Source organism: Pelodiscus sinensis, chromosome 1 (assembly GCF_052426305.1).
Source record: "Pelodiscus sinensis isolate ZL-2025 chromosome 1, ASM5242630v1, whole genome shotgun sequence".
In the NCBI taxonomy this organism is placed as follows: Eukaryota; Metazoa; Chordata; order Testudines; family Trionychidae; genus Pelodiscus; species Pelodiscus sinensis.
Genome location: NC_143052.1, coordinates 135,047,715 through 135,068,143, shown reverse-complemented (window position 1 = coordinate 135,068,143; position 20,429 = coordinate 135,047,715). Strand labels below are relative to the sequence as shown.

At 44.5% G+C, this 20,429-nt stretch overlaps 1 protein-coding gene across 15 annotated transcripts in view; it reads right to left on the bottom strand.

Moving 5' to 3' along the window:
- RIMKLB (ribosomal modification protein rimK like family member B) overlaps positions 1–19,952 on the bottom strand; it is an 86,683-nt gene extending 66,731 nt beyond the window's left edge. For all 15 annotated transcript variants that reach the window (XM_075902131.2, XM_075902179.2, XM_089771740.1 and 12 more), the window contains exons 1-3: positions 19,001–19,952; positions 17,581–18,094; positions 10,569–10,791 (exon numbers count right to left, since the gene is read on the bottom strand). In XM_075902131.2, the coding sequence (XP_075758246.1) occupies positions 10,569–10,743 (175 nt within the window). In that variant the 5' untranslated portion in view covers positions 10,744–10,791; positions 17,581–18,094; positions 19,001–19,952. The remainder of the gene's footprint in view (positions 1–10,568; positions 10,792–17,580; positions 18,095–19,000) is intronic.
- Positions 19,953–20,429: the final 477 nt, after the last annotated feature.

The following is a 20,429-nucleotide window of genomic DNA, read 5'->3' as shown; positions in this document are numbered from 1 at the left end:
CGGGCAGTGGATGCAGCGACCAACGGAGCCGGTGCCTGCGGAGCCTGTGCCATTGGTGTCAGTGCCGGTGAGGATACAGACAGCAATGTAGGCGTCAATATTGCCGGTGCCGGCTTACATTTAGTTGATGCCGGAGCCGAATTTGGTCTTAGCGGCATGGCGGGTGTCAATGCCAGCCCTCTATGACGAGAGGGACTCGGCTCTGAGACACTGCGGCTGGACTTATGCTGCTCGGCCTCCCAGGGTAACCTTGAGCCCGAGAACCCAGGCTTAACACTCCCACTCTTAGATGCAGATGAGCAGTGTGGCGATTTCGTGCCCTTCATTGGGGTCGCTGATGTCGATGGCCTAGAAGGGTCTGCATCACCGGGCTGGAGCGCCTTGCTGAAGAGTAGCAGTTTCAGCCTCATTTCGCAGTCCTGCCTGGCCCTGGCGGTCAATTTTGTACAGTGTGGGCATTATTGGGGTATATGACCCTCACCCAGACATTTTATACACATAGAATGCCCGTCTGACGTTGGCATTGCGTCGCGGCATTGTGTACACTTCTTAAAACCAGGGGAAGCCAACATGGTGAACTGAGGAGAAGGAATTTTTGTTTTTTTAAATATGAGGTAACAGGGGTATATTAAAAGCTAACACTATATAACTATGAACTCTTAACTAAACTATTCACAGGTTTCTGCTGACAAATTGTTGAGGAGAAAGGAGTAGCTCCGCCTGCGACTGAATGGTTAGGAGGAACTGGTGGGAGGCGGATCGTGCGCATGCTCACAAGCGGTGCGAACAGCGTGTGCTGCCGCACATGCGCGGTCCGGCTGAACTACAGCTGATGATTCTCCCAACTGCAACACCGGGACAAACCCAACACCTCAAGTGGAGCACCCACGGGGACACTACCCGAAGAAGTAGTTAGGGATATCACCGTATAGACATGTAAACAATTAACCAATTAACCTAGGCATATCAATTAATCCAAATGACTACACACAACCCTCCCTCTGCCCCTTGCTGCCTCTCTATCAGAGGATGCAAGGGGGGAAAGCAAGAGCTGATGCTTGGGGGGAGCTGGCTTAAAAGCTGGCTCCCAGCACATGCTCGTTCCCGTGGAACTGCCTGCCCCCTCGCCCCACACAGAGGCAGCAGTATGGGGCAAAGGTAAGAGCCAGCTCCCCATGAGCACCAGATCACACACTTCTGCCTCTGCTTGGGATGGGGGAGAGGCGAGCAGACAGGATGATGGAGCAGTCTCTGTCCACGGGGAGCAGTGCGGGATGGTAGGCTGGAGCCAGTCTGCACTGGAAGCTGATTTTTAAAACCAGCGCAGGATGGCAGGGGACTTCCTGGGATTGGGGCCGGGAGCCAGGAGTACACTGGTTGGCAGCCTCGCCCCCAGGAAGTATTTTAGTAACTGCTAAAAATTATTGCAGCTACACAATTACTACAGTACACGATATCTAACATTCCTACTTAAAACCTGACCAAATTACAAGCAACTGAAAATAGCCTCTTATAATGCAAGGGTCGGCAACCTATGGCTTGTGACCCAGAGATCTAAGTATGGCTCTTTTGGAGTTCACTGGGTGTGCACCTGGGGGGCATGCCCAAAATATTGCACTTCACCCACCTCCTCAACAGCAGCACTCACCTTCCTGGCCTGCTGCTGGTGGACTTGAGGGAGGAGCACAGGGGTGTGGGGAGACCCAGGCTGTGTGGTGAATGGCTGCCAGAGCTCAGTGATACTGCAGTTGTTCCGGGATCAGGGCTAGGGTATAACCCGGGCACATGGCCAACAGCTGCCTGAGCTGAAGCTGGCTGCTGTGCAGTGGCTCTGGGGGCTAGGGCTGCAGTACACCCACATACACCCCAACCCTGTGCCCTGAGTCAATCATCCTCAAAGCCCTTGCCCTGAGCCACTCATACACCTCAACCCAGATTCCTGCACCTCCACATCTCCAGCCCCCTGCCATAAGATTTGATAGAAGACAGCCTGAATGTGTGCATGAAGCTGGATTTAACCAGTTAGGATGTAAACTTCAAAGAAATGGTTGGACATTAGGAAAAACTTCCAAACAGTCAGGGTGGTTAAACACTGGAATAAATTGCCTAGGGAAGTTGTGGAACCTCCATCTCTGGTGATATTCAACAGCAGGTTAGATAGACATCTATCAGGGATGGTCTAGATGGTGCTTGGTCCTGCCATGAGGGCAGAGGACTGGACTCGATGACCTCACAAGGTTCCTTCCAGTTCTAGTGTTTTATGATTCTGTGAAATGTGCGAAAAGATGCATCAGCAGAAGTCCCACTAAATAAAATGTCTCCCATACATATGGCCACGAATGGCATGTCAAGAAGCACTGTCGTAGTTGATGCTTGCACTCTTGTGGAATGATCCTGTACTCCACGGGGTTGAAATAGTCCCAACAACTGATAAGAGCATAATGCAACCTGAAACCCACTTAAAAATTCTCTGAGCATAGATAGCCTGTCCTTTTTCTTTCTGCTATAACAAGAAATAGCCTAGAAAATTTCATGAATAGGTTCATCCAGAGCTCTATAGACAGTGAAGGCGCCATTCCTCCTCTTAGGCATGCAGCTTCAGAAAGGCAGCTAGTAAGTGTATGTATTGGTTGATGTGAAAGCAGGAAACCATTTTTGGCAGAATCTTGGGATACAAAACAGGAAAATTTTGTCTCAGAACATAGTGAAAAAGGGGCCCTGCTGTCATGGTCCCCAATTCACCCATCTTCTCATCTTATAGCTACAGAAAAGCAACCGTCATGGAAAGAAAGGGAAGGGAGTAGGATGCCATAGGTTTAAAGAACAACTTCATCAATGCCACGAGGACAAGGCTGAGGTCTCACTGGGAAGCAATCAATTAAATGAGAAGATACATCCACATGAGACCCTTCCAGAGTCATAAGTCAATGGGTAAATGACAACTGAGTGCCCCTCCACAAGGGAATGGAAAAACATCAGTGATCACTACATACATCCTGACAGAGCTGAGAGCAAGCACCAATACCTTCAGTGATAGGAGATAATCTAAGAATGCCGATAGTATCTGTGACACCTTTGCACTAAGCCCAGGCGGTAAAGCTTCCATTCGATTAGGTAGGATCACTTTATGGATTATTTTCTGCAACCAAAGAGGACATCTCACACTGCTGATGAGCATCCTTTTGGTAGCAAAGATGCCCATCCAAAAAACAGGCTGTTAGGTGAAGCATCTGCAGATTAGGAGGTCTGATTTCCTGAGCAGTTCTGGGAACCTCAAAAGCAGGAGAAGTTGCTTCAACACCAGAACTGGCCTGGAGTGCCATCCTGGAAACTGGGCATAATCCAAAAAGTCATATTTGCCAATAATGCCAGATAAAGAAGTGTTTTTCCAATACAGCCATCCTTGGGATTCCTTGCAGAAATCCCAAAATCCAACCATATTCTTCAACATTTTCAGACACTGACCTTCTGAGCAAGTTTCTAGCTGCAGTTTCTTGCTCAATTGTCTAAAGCAAAAAACAATGGCTTGATTTCTATACGCATTTCTGAGATGATAGATGAAGAAACAACTCCCCACATAGAGATTCTTGTCCTTCTAACTAGATTACTTAATCATGCACAGATGATACTCTGGAGTGAGGCCAGTTCTACTATTGGTGGGATATTATTAAGACCCACTGGAATGACTAAGAATTTTCAGATAACTATCCACACTTTTAGCCTTCAGAATAATTTTAGCTGACAGAATACCACGTTAGTGAACTCTAATACCTGCAAGTAAGGTTCAGCAGTGGAAAATTTATATTCAATACCATGATGATGAAAACATGCAGAGAATCAGCAATGTTTGCCACTTCATGTGACAGCTATAAAGTGTATACAGATATAACAGTTTAAATTGCAGTTTCTTTAGATGCCAGGACTTGAATGACAAAAGTTGCTGCTCTTACCATTATAAACCCCACAATTTGTGCTCTGTAATTGTCCAAATAGTGATTCTGAACTCTTGGGTTTAACCTGAATCAATTTAGCAAATCCTTGGAAATTCAGATTAGAGAGAGCAAGAGGCAGAATTAATGTGATGGAATTTGGGTACTACTAAAATGTAAACTGAAATTGCTTTTTAATTTGTCAACACCCAACTCTGTAGTTATAAAAGTGTCTTGAACAACTGCTGATATAATTAACAGCAAAGGAACCTGCATGTCACTGCACTGTTTTATAATTATGAAATTTTGAGATAGCCTTAAAAAACAATGAGCAGTCCTGTAGAGCAAATATCAGGTTTCATAAGGTAAGCAAAGAAACAATCCTTAAATTTAATTTTAGAATGTTGGGAATGTCTCCAGAGAAACCAAGGATTAAATAAACCAGAGATTAATCTTGCTTTTTCTCCTAGACATGGCCCTGACTAAAACTTGATGTACACTGGGAGGCGGGCAATACAAAAAATATCTTGCACCTTTGCTGTTCTTGATCATGGAAAAAAGACTATGACAGCTCTAATAGGTACCGATCTCAGCACCTTCCATGAGCATTACATTCACATAAATTCTCTCCAGCCTCTAAATTTCCTCTCCAGTCTCTAGTGTGGATTTACAACATTTGCACTAGGAATGTAAATGATTAGTCAAGTCAATACTTGACTACTCACTTCCCTCCCCACACTGCTGCCTCTGATACAGAGGCAGCAAGTGTGCGGGGAGGGGCTGAGGGAAAGCAGAAACCCCAGCACTGTCTCTGTGATGCAGGGGAGGAGGAATGGGAAGGCAGAGGCACAGCAGTCTGGGATCCAGCACGACCTGGGACTGCTCTGTCCCAGCTCGCACCGGGTCCTGGACCCACCTCCGCTGAGATACTACATTTTAATTGTAGTAAGAGCTGAGTAGCTCTTACTACATTTAAAATGAAGAGGCACCACAGTCCTGCACACCCAGCTCCTATTACTATTAAACTGCAGAGCTGCAGCAGGAGTAGCTCCTAGACCTAGCACGAGTTGGGACAGAGTTCCTCTCCTCACTGACAAATTGTGTAGCTGATATAAATTGTATCGGTTACACTATTAGTCAGTTACCCACTTCTTAACATCCTTAATCCACACATCATCAAGGAAACAGTTTGTGACAGCTGCTGGCAGCAGCAGGAGACATTCCAATTCTTCAGTGCTGAATGAGGCTTGCCATACATACTGGCATCCATTCCATCATTCCCAGAATTATCTGCTGCATATTGTAGGGAGAGCTCTCAAACAAAGCTGAATGACTAATACCAAAAAGATGATGAAGGGAGCAGCAGCAATATCTGTACACAAAGGCAGAGAAATTAAAGTATTTCAGTAGATTTAATGGAGGCTCTTAAAGGGCTTCAGTAAGAGGGACTGCTTCTAAAACACAAGAAAGCACCTTTCTACTCTTTATGCTGTTGTACTAAGAAGAATGATCATCATCCTCTAATCCTCATTATTCCTTCCAGTTCTCTGCCCACATGTCCTGCTCTCATCATTCCCTTTAGCATCTTTGTCTGCCACCACAGGAACTTAGTGAGACAGGACCTCAACTACTTCTTTCCAACTCGATGGCTGAATCAGTAACAAGATACAAATTGCATGGAAAGAAATTAGTCAGGTCCCTGGATGTGGAGGAGAGGTAGGTCAGGGTGGACTTGTACTTGATTGCATCCTTCCAGGTCACAGCTACCTGAGAAAACTCAAATGCTTGAATCAGTATCTCCTATTGGCTTGCCCCTACAGTCATTCTCCACAACAAAATATCTTGGTTTTATGAGTATCTCCCTTTCAAAAATATAGAAATAAAGCCCTTTTACAGTTTCCAGACATCATCCACCTGGTAACAAACAGGCCAGCTAATCCCAGCTGGGGTTTTTTCCACTTATGCCCATACCACTATTCTCCCTTCCTGTAGTTCATTATTATCCAGGGTCTCATTCATTTTTGCATTTCCAGGTGTGGGGGAGCCTGGAAAATCCTCTAAAGTCTGCAGTCGTCGTTTTATGACCAAATAGTTTTTAGGACGTACCACCTACATTCAATTCAGCAGCTCTACCTGATGAAGAGCTCCTAAAAGAGCTTCTCTGTTTTATCTCACACACCCAACCTTCTCTCCCCTCCAATATCAGAGGCAAAGAAGAACTGCTGGTAATTACTGAGCAAGGATTTCAAAGATGGATGTTCAGATAAACAATTTTGGTGGAAGGGTTCTTTAGTGATGCTCTCACCAGCATCTACGTCCCCTACTCCATTTCTCTGTTGTCTTTTTTTAAAGAAACTGGCCAACTAACAAAAAGCTATGCAAAACCTTCTCAATTCTATATAGAAAACTATTGGATTAGTAGATAATTTTTCCTTATTTACTTGCTCCCATAACACAAGAACTAGGGGTCATCAAATTAAATTAATAGGTAGCAGATTTAAAACAAACAAAAGGAAGTATTTCACCACACAATGCACAGTCAACCTATGTAACTCCTTATCAGACGATGTTAAGACAACCAGGATTTTAACAAGGTTAAAAAAAGAACTAGATAGCCATTGATGGACCTATCTTCCATGAATTTATTTTCCAGGATGGATAGGAATGGTGCCAGTAGTCTCTATGGCTACGTCTGCACAACAGGTTTTTTCCGGCAGAAAATATGCTAACGTGGGACTCACTAGCATGAGTTGTGACATCATTAGCTCATTTTCTGCCGTTTCTTTTTGCACAAGGGGTTTCTGAACAAAAAGAAGCCATGCAGACGTTTCCTTTTCACGCAAAAAGCCCATTTTGCGCAAGATCCTTATGGCTGTCCCGGAGAGATGAGGGAAGATCATTCCCTAGTTTAACAGAATTCTTACTGTTAGCATGCATTTTCTGATATCCAGACTCAAGTCACACAACTTTGCTCAATTTTATTCCATTTATTTCTGGTCACATTCAGTGGGATAGAGCAATTGCAATACTAGATCAGATCAACAGTTCACCTAGTTCAGTGGTTCTCAGACCTTTTGTCCCACAGCCCACCAAGCTCAATGCAAACCTTTCTGCAGACCACCAGTTGCTAATGGAAACTCGCTATTAATTACATAATTATGCCCGAGTCATTTTGCTAGTGCTGTAGCTAGAGAGAATGGATTAATTTAACCAGTAAGAAAGAAAATATAAATTTAAATTCTTAAACAGATTAAGCACTTTAACTTTCTCATGTCAGTTTATCAAACTTCATTTTAAATAATCTGTGTCCAACACAGAGGGTTTCCATGTTTTATTTATTTATGGCAGGGGTGGGGAACCTTTTTTGAGTTGGGGACCACTGACCCACAGAACAATCAGTTGGAGACCACATAAGTGAGAAGCAAAAAAAGCCTCTAAAAAATCCCTCAACCCTCACTGATGTGGCCCCCAACTGAAACACCTCACTCCTCTTACGCTCGAGCCCCACAGAGGGAGAGGGAGGGACAAGGAATAGTGAGGTTCAGGGCTTCTCATAGGCCAGGTTTACTCTTCTGGGGTCCCAGGGTTAGTGGATTTTGTAGACCCCCATGGCCTACAAAATGTGGGATTCAGTTTGTGGGACAAGTCTGCCAGCAAGTGGGATAGGAAAGAGAGTGAAGGATCTGAGTGGGAGATGGGGTTCAGGAGGAGGTGAGGGTGCCAAGTCTGGATGGGAGGTAGGCCAGACACTCTGCTCCTGCACCAAGGGGAGCAGACAAGAGCAAGGGGAGCTGCTGGAGCACTTGGGGAGGGAAGCGTTTAGCCAAGAGGGAGACTGCAGAAACAGGCTGGGGATAGAAAGTCTGTCCAGGGGGGAGATGCAGGAGCAGGGTAGGTGTCTGGCCAAGGTACAAGAGTAAGTGAGGGTGCAGTAGAAGGCAGAGGATAGAGTGTCCAGGTACAGGTGAGGGTGCAGGAGCAGGGTAGGGATAGTGCGGGCTCCTTGCTGAGGAGAGTGGGAGGGGGAGGATTGAGCCACAGTTTGAGAACCACTGACCTAGTTTAATAATATAGTATCCTATCTCCAACATGCCCAACAAGAGATACTTCAATGTTGATTACAAGAACCCTGAAGTTTGCAATTATGGAGCATCCAACGCATAAGGAAAGTCCTCTATCACTTCCTTTAGGATCTGATTCATGCCCCCAAATGATTAGCAGTTTCTACCCCTTCCAAGCTTTAAAAAAAAAGCCACTTTATTACTGTAGCTCTGGATGTTCTCCGTTTCCATGTAGATACACAATCCTGCTAATTTTTCAGACTCAGTGGTATTTTATGGCAAGCAGTTCCACTGTTAATAGTGCACTGCACTATTTTTCCTTTTATCAGTTTTCAACTTGCTGGCTTTCAATGTTACTCGGTGCTCTATCGTTCTTGCTTTGTAAGAATGTAGGAAAGAAGGGCCCAGTCTACTTTCTCTGTAGCATTATTTTGTATGACAGCTTATTATATTCTCTGTTATTCATCTCTTCTAAGGTAAACAGTCCCAGTCTTTTTAATCTCATCATATGTAAGGGGTTTTTTTTTTGCTGCTGATCAGTTTTCCCTCTGAACCTCTGCTGTTTCTGCCATATTTTTGCAACAGGATGACAACAACTGTACACAAGCTGAAGGAAAATGTGCTATTGATTATGCAAAATGTGCCAAAAGTTTTTTTTTTTTTTAAAAAAACATAATGACCTAGGTTTCTAACAAAGAAAAATGCAAACACAAACTCAAGTGTAAAAACCTTCCCTACACCATGTGTTAGTGACACTTGAACCCTACACTACATTAGGTACCTACAATTTCTGCAAAAATAAAATGAGCTGGCAGCAGCATGTCAGTATCTTCTTGGATTATATCTGCACAGTGTTAGAATACAAGAATGGCTATACTGGGTCCATCCAGCCCAGTATCTCTTCTTCTGATAGTGGATGAAGCCACTACCATCAGAAATGTTCTGGCCTCCAGCTTTTTAATGTGTTTCCCACTCCATCTATCTTTCAATACTGGTACCTATGGTTCTGTGTAGTTGCCTTAGCCTGGCATAAGGAAGAATGCTCAGTGCAGACGGAATGTTCTGAAATGTTAGCAGTAAGACTCTTGCAAACTCTGTGGAGTTCAGTACAGCTTGCACAACATGATCACTGCCAAATCTGAACAAACTTCATGGGGAAAAACACAAAACACTTCACTGACCACAGGAAAAGGTCATGCTCCTGATACAAATCACAGAGCATTAGAAATCTTAAAGGTTAGAAAGCTTTTGATAACGGGAACTGCTAGACAACTATACATAATGTCACTCCACTTGTAATAATGGTATTGTATTTTCAGTATTATTTTAAATCCCATTACTTATACATCCTAATGTCTTATTTTCTTTTTCATCACTACTAAAGGTATTCACTGATTGTCCACAACACCACCAAGAATTTATTCCCAAAACTGTTACAGTTAATTCTGAACCTATGAAGGTGTACCAATAGATCAAGTTATTTTGATATGCAGTACTTCGTATTTGTCAACCCTAAATTTCATCTGCCACTGTGCAAGCCCACCAATGGAGGGGACAAATGTGGGAACTCCTGGCCGCCACCGCTGCTACTGTGGCAGCAGGTGGAGCCCCAGTCCCTTTTGAACTGCCATGGGAGCACCCGAGTGCCACTCTGCACAGCTTTGAGGACTGGAGGAGGGACCATTGCCATGCTCCTGGTGGCGCTGAAGGCTGAATGCCCTTGGACCTACCCCTTTTACCCTCTGCCTGGCCCTTTCCGGGAGTGTGAAGTAGCCCCTCCTCACCTTGCCCAGTGGCACACAGTGGCTGTCGGCCCCGCTGCCATTGTGCTATCCACTCACCTAATTTCTTTGTTCTTTTAAGTCCAGTCTTCTTCAGTCTCAACTAACCTAAATAACTGTGCTCATTGTTGACATTTTATTTCCTCACTGCTCACTTCCTCTTCCATATACCTTTTCATTTTTCATGTTTATATTTATCATATTTGAAGAGGACACATCTTAGTCATCTTTTAACTAAGCTACAGATATTTAACTATTTTAATCTCAATATAAATCACTCCTTCCAATATCATTCATATTACTCCTCTCTGAAATTCACTTTCAGTTTGTTTGCTTGGCTCTCTACCTGTAGCGAGATATTGATGTATTACCCTCATGGCTTCCCCTAAACATGAGTAATCAACTTACAAAACCCACAAAAATTAAATGAAATCAATTCTCTTCAACCCAGCCATCCGGGAGACAGTTAACCTTGTATTAGCTCACTATGATCTCTTGGAGAGAACCTTCTCATATAGTAAGGCTTCAATGCCCAAGCATGACCTCTTTGCTCTAAAACAGCTTTGCTCCCCTCATTATGCAGGCAGAGCATAAAACTTATCTAACTGTAAGTCAACAATTTCTATTTGATGATCAAGTACCCAAGAGCAGTGCATTTATATGAACTATTTATATTAGACATACTGATGCTGGCACATATGTACTTTATTAATACAAAGATTAGCCACCCCCAGTATTACAGCCTCCTTGTCAGATCCCCTCCCCAGCCCATACTCTGCCCTCCCCCTCATCCTCACCCAAGTTTCCATGCTCAATGGTCAGTACCACTTCATCCATCACCAAGGCCCGAAAGTCTAGTTCCTCTTCACAGCACTTGGCCTTGAGCGCCCTCAAGATCTCCTGCTGAGGGTAGTCTTCCCTGATACGACGATCTGTTAAGAACCACAGCCTGGGAGCAACTGAGCTGCACATCTTGATAGAGTAGTCTTGCAACCTCTGGGGTCTCCTTTCAACGGAACTCTAGGTAAGGGGGAAGATAAGAAGTCAGAATATGAAGGTTTGTGTGTCCATGCTTCCCATCACACCTCAACCTCATCCTTGTACACAACGCTCTGCCCCGGGTCCAGAGAGGAGGGGAAAAAAATGTATCTATATAGCATATCCTATCCAAGGAAAGCAAGACGCAATTAATATAAGCATTCATCAATCTTCCCAGCTATCTTGTCAAGACATTCAATATTATCCCAATTTATTGATGGAAAAATTGAAGCATACAGTGATAAAGTAACCTGCCCAAGTCAATACACTAAGCCCATGGCAGAATCAGGACTCAGGTCTTAGTCCCAACTCTGTTCCTCAGTTAAAAGGACATCCTTCCTCAAACACTGAATATATCAGCAGATTCTAACCCATTCCCACAAGAGCTGAAAAGTACTGAATTCATATTACCTCAAATTATAAAACCCACAGCCTCCTCATTCCACATTGTTGGTACAAATAATCCTGCCAGGTGACAAGTAGCACCATATGGCTTTGCACTGTTGCTGCTCCCCATGCCGCTTTGGATACATAGAGGATGTCAGTCTCTAGTAACCTTTTTACCACCTGCTGACATCATTCAAAACAGTAAAGCAATCAAGAAAAAAGGCTGTATCACTGAAAAATCCATTCCTTTGGTGTATAAGAAACCTTCCTTGATGAATATGAGGAAGCATGAAGTAAGCAGCAGAATTAAAGATGATCTGCTTTCACTTGTTCAAGTATTAAGTTTCCTATTCTCATGGATGGCAAAAAAGGAAAAGAATATTCCTGAATATTATCTGAAGCAGGTTCCATCTACCCAAAGACTTTCCCTATGCTGAGATTTTCTCTGGAAACACCCATCAGTGGCCAGAAACTGTTAGAAAATGTAACTGTAGACACGCAAAGCTGGTACTCACTTTCCCAAACAGCAGGATGAAATTAAAACTGGTCATTTTCATCTGCTATTTGGAGACCTGCGTACAGCAAGAAAGTTGCCAAAAATCGTATCAACATCATTCTACTGCTATTTCTTTGGAAACTTAGGAACCTGGGCCTCACTAGCCGGCAATTCTGCAGCTCTGCCCTACTTCATCTTCCGTATTAGCCTCTGGGAATTAGGTTAAGGTTTCCTTCTATGGCTAGCAGGTTACTGAAGCTCTGCTGGCAGCATATTAAGCACTGGAAGAGGATATTTAGTTCAGAAAGAGCAAAATATAAACAGCAAAGGAAAAGCCAAGTTCAGTAGGTTCCTTGTCAGTTTAGCCTTTCTACTCTCTACAAACATTTCCTTACTAATGGCAGACAGAAAGAAGCCACTTATTGTCCTCCTCCTTAAAAGTACGCTATAACCCTTAACCAGGCAGACATACCTTATTTTAAACCAAGCCATAAAGCATCAAATGTATACAAATACAGACGGACATGTTTTGATTTTTAAAACTATTATAAGTCTGCAGCATGTATTTCAAGGGGCTTGTATATACAAGGAAATTAGCATACACTAAGCTAGGGTGTGAATTTAAAGCACACTTGTAACTCCCACACTAATTCCCCATGTGGACACTCTTCCTGCACACTAAGAATACACTCAGGCATCTTAGTATACTTTCAAAGTGCATTAAGCTAATATACAAACAAAGGCACTCTGCAATGAGTGTCCATACCAGTAACTCCAGTCATCTGAAGAAGTGGGCTGTGCCCATGAAAGCTCATGATACCTTCTACATGTTTTGTTAGTCTTTGAAGTGCTACCAGACCATTTGTTGTTTTTTCCACACCAATAAGTAGTGTATATAAATTAGAGATGTTAGATATCATGTAACTGAATAGTTGTATAACCGCATTAATTCTTGGCGGTTACATGACTATTCGATAGTCTCTGGGGTAGGAGCCAGCAGCCAGTGCACTCCCGGCACCACTCCTGGGTTGCCCCCTGCCATGCCTTGCTGCTGCCTCTGATACAGGTTAAAAACCAGCTCCCTATGCAGACTGGCTGCCTGTCACTCTGTGCTGCTCCCTGTGATATAGAGGCAACACTGTGGGGTGGCAGCAGCCCCTGTCCATAGGGGTCCAAGCTCCCCACGGACAGGGACTGCTGCCACAGAGCAGCCTCTGTCGATGGTGGGCCCAGGCTCACCACAGACAGAGGGTGCTCCGTAGGATGCCGGAGCAGCCTCTGTCCACGGGGAGCTCGGAACCGCCCCCCAGACTGGGGCTGCTGCCATGAACCAGCTTCTGTCCACAGCGAACCCAAACCACCATGGACAGAGGTTGCTTCACAGCAGCCTACCCTTCCCATTAGAGGCAGCAGGGCAGGGAGGGAGCAAGCAGGGGCTTTTAAACTGGCTCCCCTCCCTCTATAGGAGGCAGCAAGGACGGGGAGGCAGGCGGGTCCACAGAGACAGCACGCATGGACAGCCTGCCTGAAAGCTGATTCCTTGTGCATATCGGCTCCCACCTGCCCCCCATCCAGATTTATCAGTTAATCCTGTAGTCAATTATACATTGACATCTCCAATCTAAATTAACAATTTTTCTCTATAGAAACAAACCCTACATTTCATCCCCTTGCCAGTATCAAAACAAGTATCAAGTACTCTCACTTGTGCTTGTTTCCTACTGCTTGCCACCAATTTGCCCCTTAGTTTCTCTGCCAAAAGGAATCTCTTCCTTTCACTTCCCCTCTCTCAAATCTCTTCTTCCCAACCTAACACTACTTCCATCCTTGAACACTGCAGAGACTCAGCCGTCTATTTCCTGATTATCTTGGTTCTTCCTTTCTTAGGAACAAGCATAGGAGTGGGAGACTTCAAGTTCTCATGCATAGATGTAATAGGACCAGGAAGGAGAAAAGTCATCTAGATACTGTCACATATATATTAAGATGATGTACACATCAGAAATATCTTATAACTAATTTGTTTAAATTGCAAATTAGTTTGATCTATGTAAACAACAGATATAGATCAGCCTTCTTTGAAGCAGGACTTTCTTTTTCTACGGTATCTTTCATCTGAAGATCTAAATGTGGTTTATAACATTTAAACATTATAAATCACATCCTTGTAAGGCAGGTAGAAAACAGCCCCAGTTTACTGACTGGAACACAGAGTTAAGGAACTTGCTTAAGGCCAGAAAACAAATCAACCAGTAGAGATGAGGAAAGAACTTACAAATCCTAGCTCCCAGTCTTCTGTTCTGCCAGCATCATAGCACATGATCACCACCTGTTTCACAGTCTAAGAAAGTCATGCAGGGGTGTAAAGATATCTTATCACCATTATTTTAGCATTCTGATCAGAAAGACAGTCTGGACAATTCAGCTTCAAGCTCTCATTAGAATTCTTAAAAGTTAGTGTCATTAGGAACACACCGAAAAAAAATATAATTTGTTCCATTAACACCAGCATCTCAAGAGAACTGCCCATATTCTCAATAATATTCTGAGGAATGTCTGCTTCTCAAAATCTGTCTACACTTAAAGGGTTGCAGCTGCACTGCTGTAGTTATTCAGTGAAGAAGCCACCTACATCAATGGGAGAGCTTCTCCCACTAGGGTAGGTAATCCATGTAATGAAGAGGCAGCAGCTATGCTTACGAGAGAAGGTCTCTTGTCAACATAGCATCGTCTACACCAGGAATTAGATGCCATTACTGTGAAAAATCCACTCCCAGAGCAACACAGTTATACTGACATATATTACCAGCGTACACCAAGCTTCAGACAGCTGCATACAGCATCAGCTTTTAAGTAGAATATGATTTCCAGATCTCCTCCCCAGAAACTAACCCCACCCACCATGATCTAACAGACACAGACTAAGATAACGCCGCATGTGTGTTAAATATTTTCCATAGTGTCTATGGGAGTACTAATTCCAAAAATCCATGTATGAGGGGGAAAGGGAAGCAGATGATGTGTAAACATCTTCCGATATTAGGATGGCTGAAAAGCCTTTGCACTGAAAGCCACAATTTCCAAACTGGAAACAATCAAATGCTCGACCCACTTACCTGATCGAAAGTGACAACAAAAATCCCATTAAGGACCACAGCTAACTCAATGCCAGTTAGACTATCTCTGCAATCAGGGATTGTATCTGCTTCAGAGAGATTAAATCAGTCACAACCCTCCAGTGATTTGATTATGGATAGTATGGTAGTGCATCTCAACCTTTACCTCTAGCAATGCAGTATCTCCATGGACTATTGTCAGCCAACAAAAGGAACAACTGTGCTAATCTATTTTTTTGTTTGTAATGTGAAGAGTTTTCCTTTAGCAGATGAACTGAGAATCCAACAATTCCTACGGCACAAATTGAACAACCATCAAGATAGTAACTCCTTTAGGTATTACTGACAAGTGACTGAATTAGAATCAATCCATTGTAGAAGTAAACTGTTCCATAGCCTTTTTCCCCAATGTGCCACTGTCACAAGAGTCCGCTGCATTTTAAATAAAAACACCAACACACTTAATTTATTCTGTGAAGGAATGCTGAATGAAATTCCAGATGTTTCACAACATTAGGACTGCACGTCATTTAGATTCCTCAATTGGTCTGGCTTGTGATCTGTGGTTATGGTATATTCCCACTGTCTGCAGAATAGTATGGGGGGCACAAGATACTGGAGAGGATCTCTCATTAACTCTTTTCTAGTCTTTTGGGTTAGACTCTGGTCTCAATTACATCCAAAGCTACTCCAGAGTTATTAGTAAAAGCTAATCTTATTTTTAATAGATCTCAAAGTCTATTTGAGCCTTATCAGCTCAGATTTGGGGGCTATAATGGTAATCAAATCTTATTCAGAAGGTGGGAGGAAATCTGATCATCCCAGGGAGAAGGTGATCAAGAAAAGAAACCCCACCCACCACACTTTACTACGCACTCCCTTGTTTCTGATTTATAACAAATTCTTAATACTCTCGTTAGCACATTATTGGGGAGAGGAAGGTTATTTTACTTTCCCCCAAATCCTCATGAATAAGCAGATACTGGACTATACTTTAAACAGAACAGATGCCTATTCCATGATGGCAATTTCTACATTATTTCAAGGCCACACCTTAAGACAGTGGGATCAACAGCTACAAGACTGGCAAAGGACCTTTGCGAGACTGACATAAATAGCAGGAAGGAAGATAGCTAGCCCATGATTGCCATAATAATTCTGATCAATGTCAGGGATGAGATAAGGTGGGACAGTTAGCAAAATGCCATCCATCATACATTGGTGAAAAAGACTGTGGCTGAATTTCAGAGTCATTGTGCAAGGGGAGCAGAGTCATGATAAATGACTACATTATGGAACCAGAACTGCTCCCTATGTCATGCTGAAAAAAGAACTAATCAAAAATATTTTAAATTGAAGTACAGGAAGTAGCTAATTCTACCTTCTGTGCATATAGATACCAAGGCAATCAGCACCTAAGAAAAAAAAACTTACAGAAACAGTTATGAATCAAGAATTTAACCAATAGGATATTCACAGATAAGGACTTACTTAAAAAATATCTTTGACCATTTATTATATTACTAAAAAATAAAACCAAAACAAATGCAACCCACCCTCATGTCACTACATAGATGCCTAGGGACAGCCTCAAGGAGTAGAGTTCCTTTATTACAGAAATAACAATTAGTTTCAGAGGGGTAGCCATGTTAGTCTATATCTGCAAAAACAATGAAGAGTCCTGTGGCACCTTAAGGACTAACAGATTTATTTGGGCATAAGCTTTTTACCCACGAAAGCTTATGCCAAAATAAAACTGTTAGTCTTTAAAGTGCCACAGGTCAGCTCACTGTTTTTAAAAATTAGATGTTCTTATAAAAACGGCAACATGTACCAACATGACTGCTTCAAGGCCTTTAGAGAAAACAAAAGACTACAAAAAACAATGAAATTGGGGGGGGGGGGAATAAAACAAAAATCCATGGTATCCTGAACAGCAGTTTAATCCATCCATCACTCCTACACATCATCTGCCCTCCCCATATACACATTATACAATTTTTAAACACTGCAGGCAGGTGAATCTAAAACACACTTCTTTGAAATCATAAGCACTGTATTCATACACCCTTCTTCCCCATCTCCTTTTGGTACTTGTAGATTACTGCAGTCCAAGGAGGAAGGACCATGGTAAGCATATTGTGTGGTAAACAAGACTACAGAATAAAAAAATAAAATCATCTTCCTTTTTGCCTCCTTTACAGTATGCCCTCTTTCCTGCAGAACCTCCTCCTACTTTTATGGGCTCAAATCTCCTCCCTTCAACTGAGTAATCTTAAAGATACCTGCAGCCCATCTCACACAATTCCCTCACACACAGACATATCTGCCCCCTCTTTCCTCATCTCTCCAAGCTTGCAAGTAGGGGAGAACATTTTTCACCCATACACCACAGTTCCTGATCTTCAGCGAGTAATCTATTCCCTTGCCTCCCTGCCTTAAAAAAACTGATATTGGTCAACATTAACTCCCCACCACTACTTGATCTGTAAACATGTTATATCCATCTCATTTCTCTCAGAGACTCAAAGCTATTACACACCTCTCTAGTGTGCACATAAGGTATAAATTCTACACTGTCTGAGGACAGCAGGCTTCTGTCCTTATTCCATAGCAGAGTGGGTGTGTGATACACCTCCCCCCCCAAAACATGTACATAACCATTTCTCTCATCTCCCTTCCCCCACCCTCTTCTCAATATCTCTACATGTCTCTCTTGTAGCAGTGGGGGAGGGGAAAGAGCATCCAATGAATTAATGTGGTACAACTTACCAGAGGACTGGGGAGCAGGGGGCAGGAGATGAAGGGGTGTGAAAGACTGGTGCTTCTTTCAGTGCCTCCAATAGCTGGTGCTTCAGTCCCAGCTCTCCCAGTGAAGTGAAGGCTTGCAGGTAACCTTCTTTCCTTGATGTCCCCTGAGAAGAAGGTGCTAATGAAGTCCTCTCAGTGCCTTTCTGATCTGCACTCCAAGGGAGGGAACAGTGTCCTGCTGGAGCCCCCAAAGCCAGGAAAGGAGCGACGAGGATTATGTTCTCCTAATACAACAATGGGTGATGCCTGGCGTCTGCCCCAGGGACCAAGGTGTGCTGGGGAAGGGGTGGGGGTATTAAAAGTGATTCCCAGCTCCTCCCCCCCCCTTGGGGGAGAGGAGGGTGGGCAAGAGAAGATAGGATATTGATGTAGAGCTGTGGCGCCCTGCGCAAAATAGATTCAATCCAATAAGCCCCTTGCGTCTCTGCTTCCTGAGAACTGAACCCCTAACTGTCTGGTCTGGAATCACCAACACCTATGGAAAGAAAGATTTATATTAGACATAAAAAAAAACAACCCAACCTATTGACCAGGAAATCAGACTGTAACCTGGAAAAAAGAAAATGACAGACACAAGATATGAAGAAAAATCAGATGGATATAATTTTAGGGAGCGTGACCTTAAGTAAAATAATTTATATAAAATATACAAAATCAGAAGTCTTAATAGGGAACAAATGAGGTTACCCAAGGATAACTGCATTCAATAACAGGTATGTCAATACAGGAAGAAAATTCATGCTTTATATTTTATTCTACACCCTTCAAATATCACATTTTGAAGCCAATCAAGACACAAAATTATTAAATTAACTGAACCATGTTTAAACTCAGAAGCATGCTCATGTGAATGAAATCATAGCCCCATAAAGCCTAGTGGTTTCTAAACAGAAGCAAATAACCAAAAGATAAAATCCATTTCCTAAAGATGTTTGCTTACATAATTTAGTAAATTTAAATAGTGGAAGATTAATGACTATTCAGCACTTGAATCGTCTTTGGCACTATGTATCATACGTGAATGATGGCAGAAGTTAACAATAAAAAAACGAATATTAAAATAAAAAGAGTCAACTAAAGAGAAAGAAACCCAGTTGAAAGGATTTTGTTATAAGAGTATAGGATACACGCTTGTACGCATTTTAGAACCATACAAACACTCGCCCCCGCATTTTTGCACCCCTTTATGTATTTTAACATGTTTACACAGTGATGCATGTGAATATACAGACTGCAAGCACGAGTGTGTAAATGCAGATATTATGGTACACGCACAACCACCACAGACAGAGAATTCTCACAGCACACGAGTCTGGGGTGGAGGACACAGCACGAGTTCAAATGCACGCCTGAAGAAACGTGGTTGTTTAAAGTCACAAACCTGGCCGCTGCTTCTGTCCTCCCGGGCAGCACTGCGTGTGATGGTGGGAAAGTTGGGGATGGAGGTTAAAATGCTCCCCGTCTCCGCCAGGCACAGTGTAAAAGATACATATGGGAACCAACTAAACCAGTGAAAACCGGAGGGTGGGACGTGGAGAGGAAAGAAGAATAATCCCGAAAAAAGGGGCCACCGAAAAAGAAGAAATAATCCCACCCACCGAAAAAGAAGCCCCCGAGCAAGCCCCCGGCAATCGCTTTCGCCGGCAGCGCCCCGAATTATTCACGCTAATTAGGAAAGCTAATCAACCCTCCTACATCATCCCCCAGCGGCTAAGCAGTTGAGCTCCCCGCCGCACACGCCCCGGCCTTCACACCCGCTAAGCACCGAGGGGAAAACAACAGCCGCCCCCCAAGAGCGCGACCCGCCAAGCCCGCGCCCCGGGCTGGGGGAGGGCGCTGCGGGAGCCGGGCCGCTGGCGGGGCCAGTGGAGAGTCGCCCCGCTGCGAGCAGGAGTGGCGCGCGCGGCGACGCTGGGAGACGGGGTGACGGGCCGCCCCTTCCTCGGCCCCCTCCCCCTCCGCTGTCTCCCTCCCCTTCTGACGGACAGAGGGGAGCCCGGCCTCGGCTGTTCCTGCTGAGCCCTCCTCCCCCCTGCTCGTGCTGCGGATGCTCCAACCGCAGAGCCGCCGCCGCCGCCGCCGCCTCCTGCGCTTGCTGCTGTCCGACTGAGCCAGCTCAGCCCGGGGGAGTGCGCGAGGCGCCGAACGCTAACATACGAAAAGGGAGGGGGCGCGAGGCTCGGGCAGGGGACCGAGGCGGCCGGGTGAGCACGCGCACTGGGCAAGAATCCCCCCCTCAGCGCAGGAGCGGCTCGCTGCTGCTTCTTCGGGCTGCGCGAGACGCGCAGAAGGGCCGGCCCGCCCCCCTCCTCCAGCCCGCGCTGCAGCGAACAGCTCACGCGCCACAAAGCGGGGAGAGGGGGCGGGATTAACCGTCACTTTGTGCCCTGGCCACTTGTGCCCCGCCCCGCCCTTCTCCCCAGCGGTAGCCCCGTGTTACTCGCGGCCACCCCGCCTCTCTGCCACGCGCCCGTTCTGAGTGTGGGGCACACCTGGCCCCCCAGCGTGCCGCACACCAGTCCCGCTGCCTCGCAGCCCACGCCCCTGCATGGACAACACCTGCACCACACCAGCCCTGCGGCCCTGACATAGCACAGACACAATCGTCCTTACCCCATAGCGTGCTGCCATGTCCCCACCACCATGTTTAACACAGCCAACACAGAGATTGGGCCACATAGACTCATAGGCTACGTCTAGACTGGCCCCTAATTCCGGAAAAGTCATGCAAAGCAGGTAAATCAGAATAGGGAAATCCGCGGGGGATTTAAATATCCCCCGCGGGATTTAAATAAACATGTCCGCCGCTT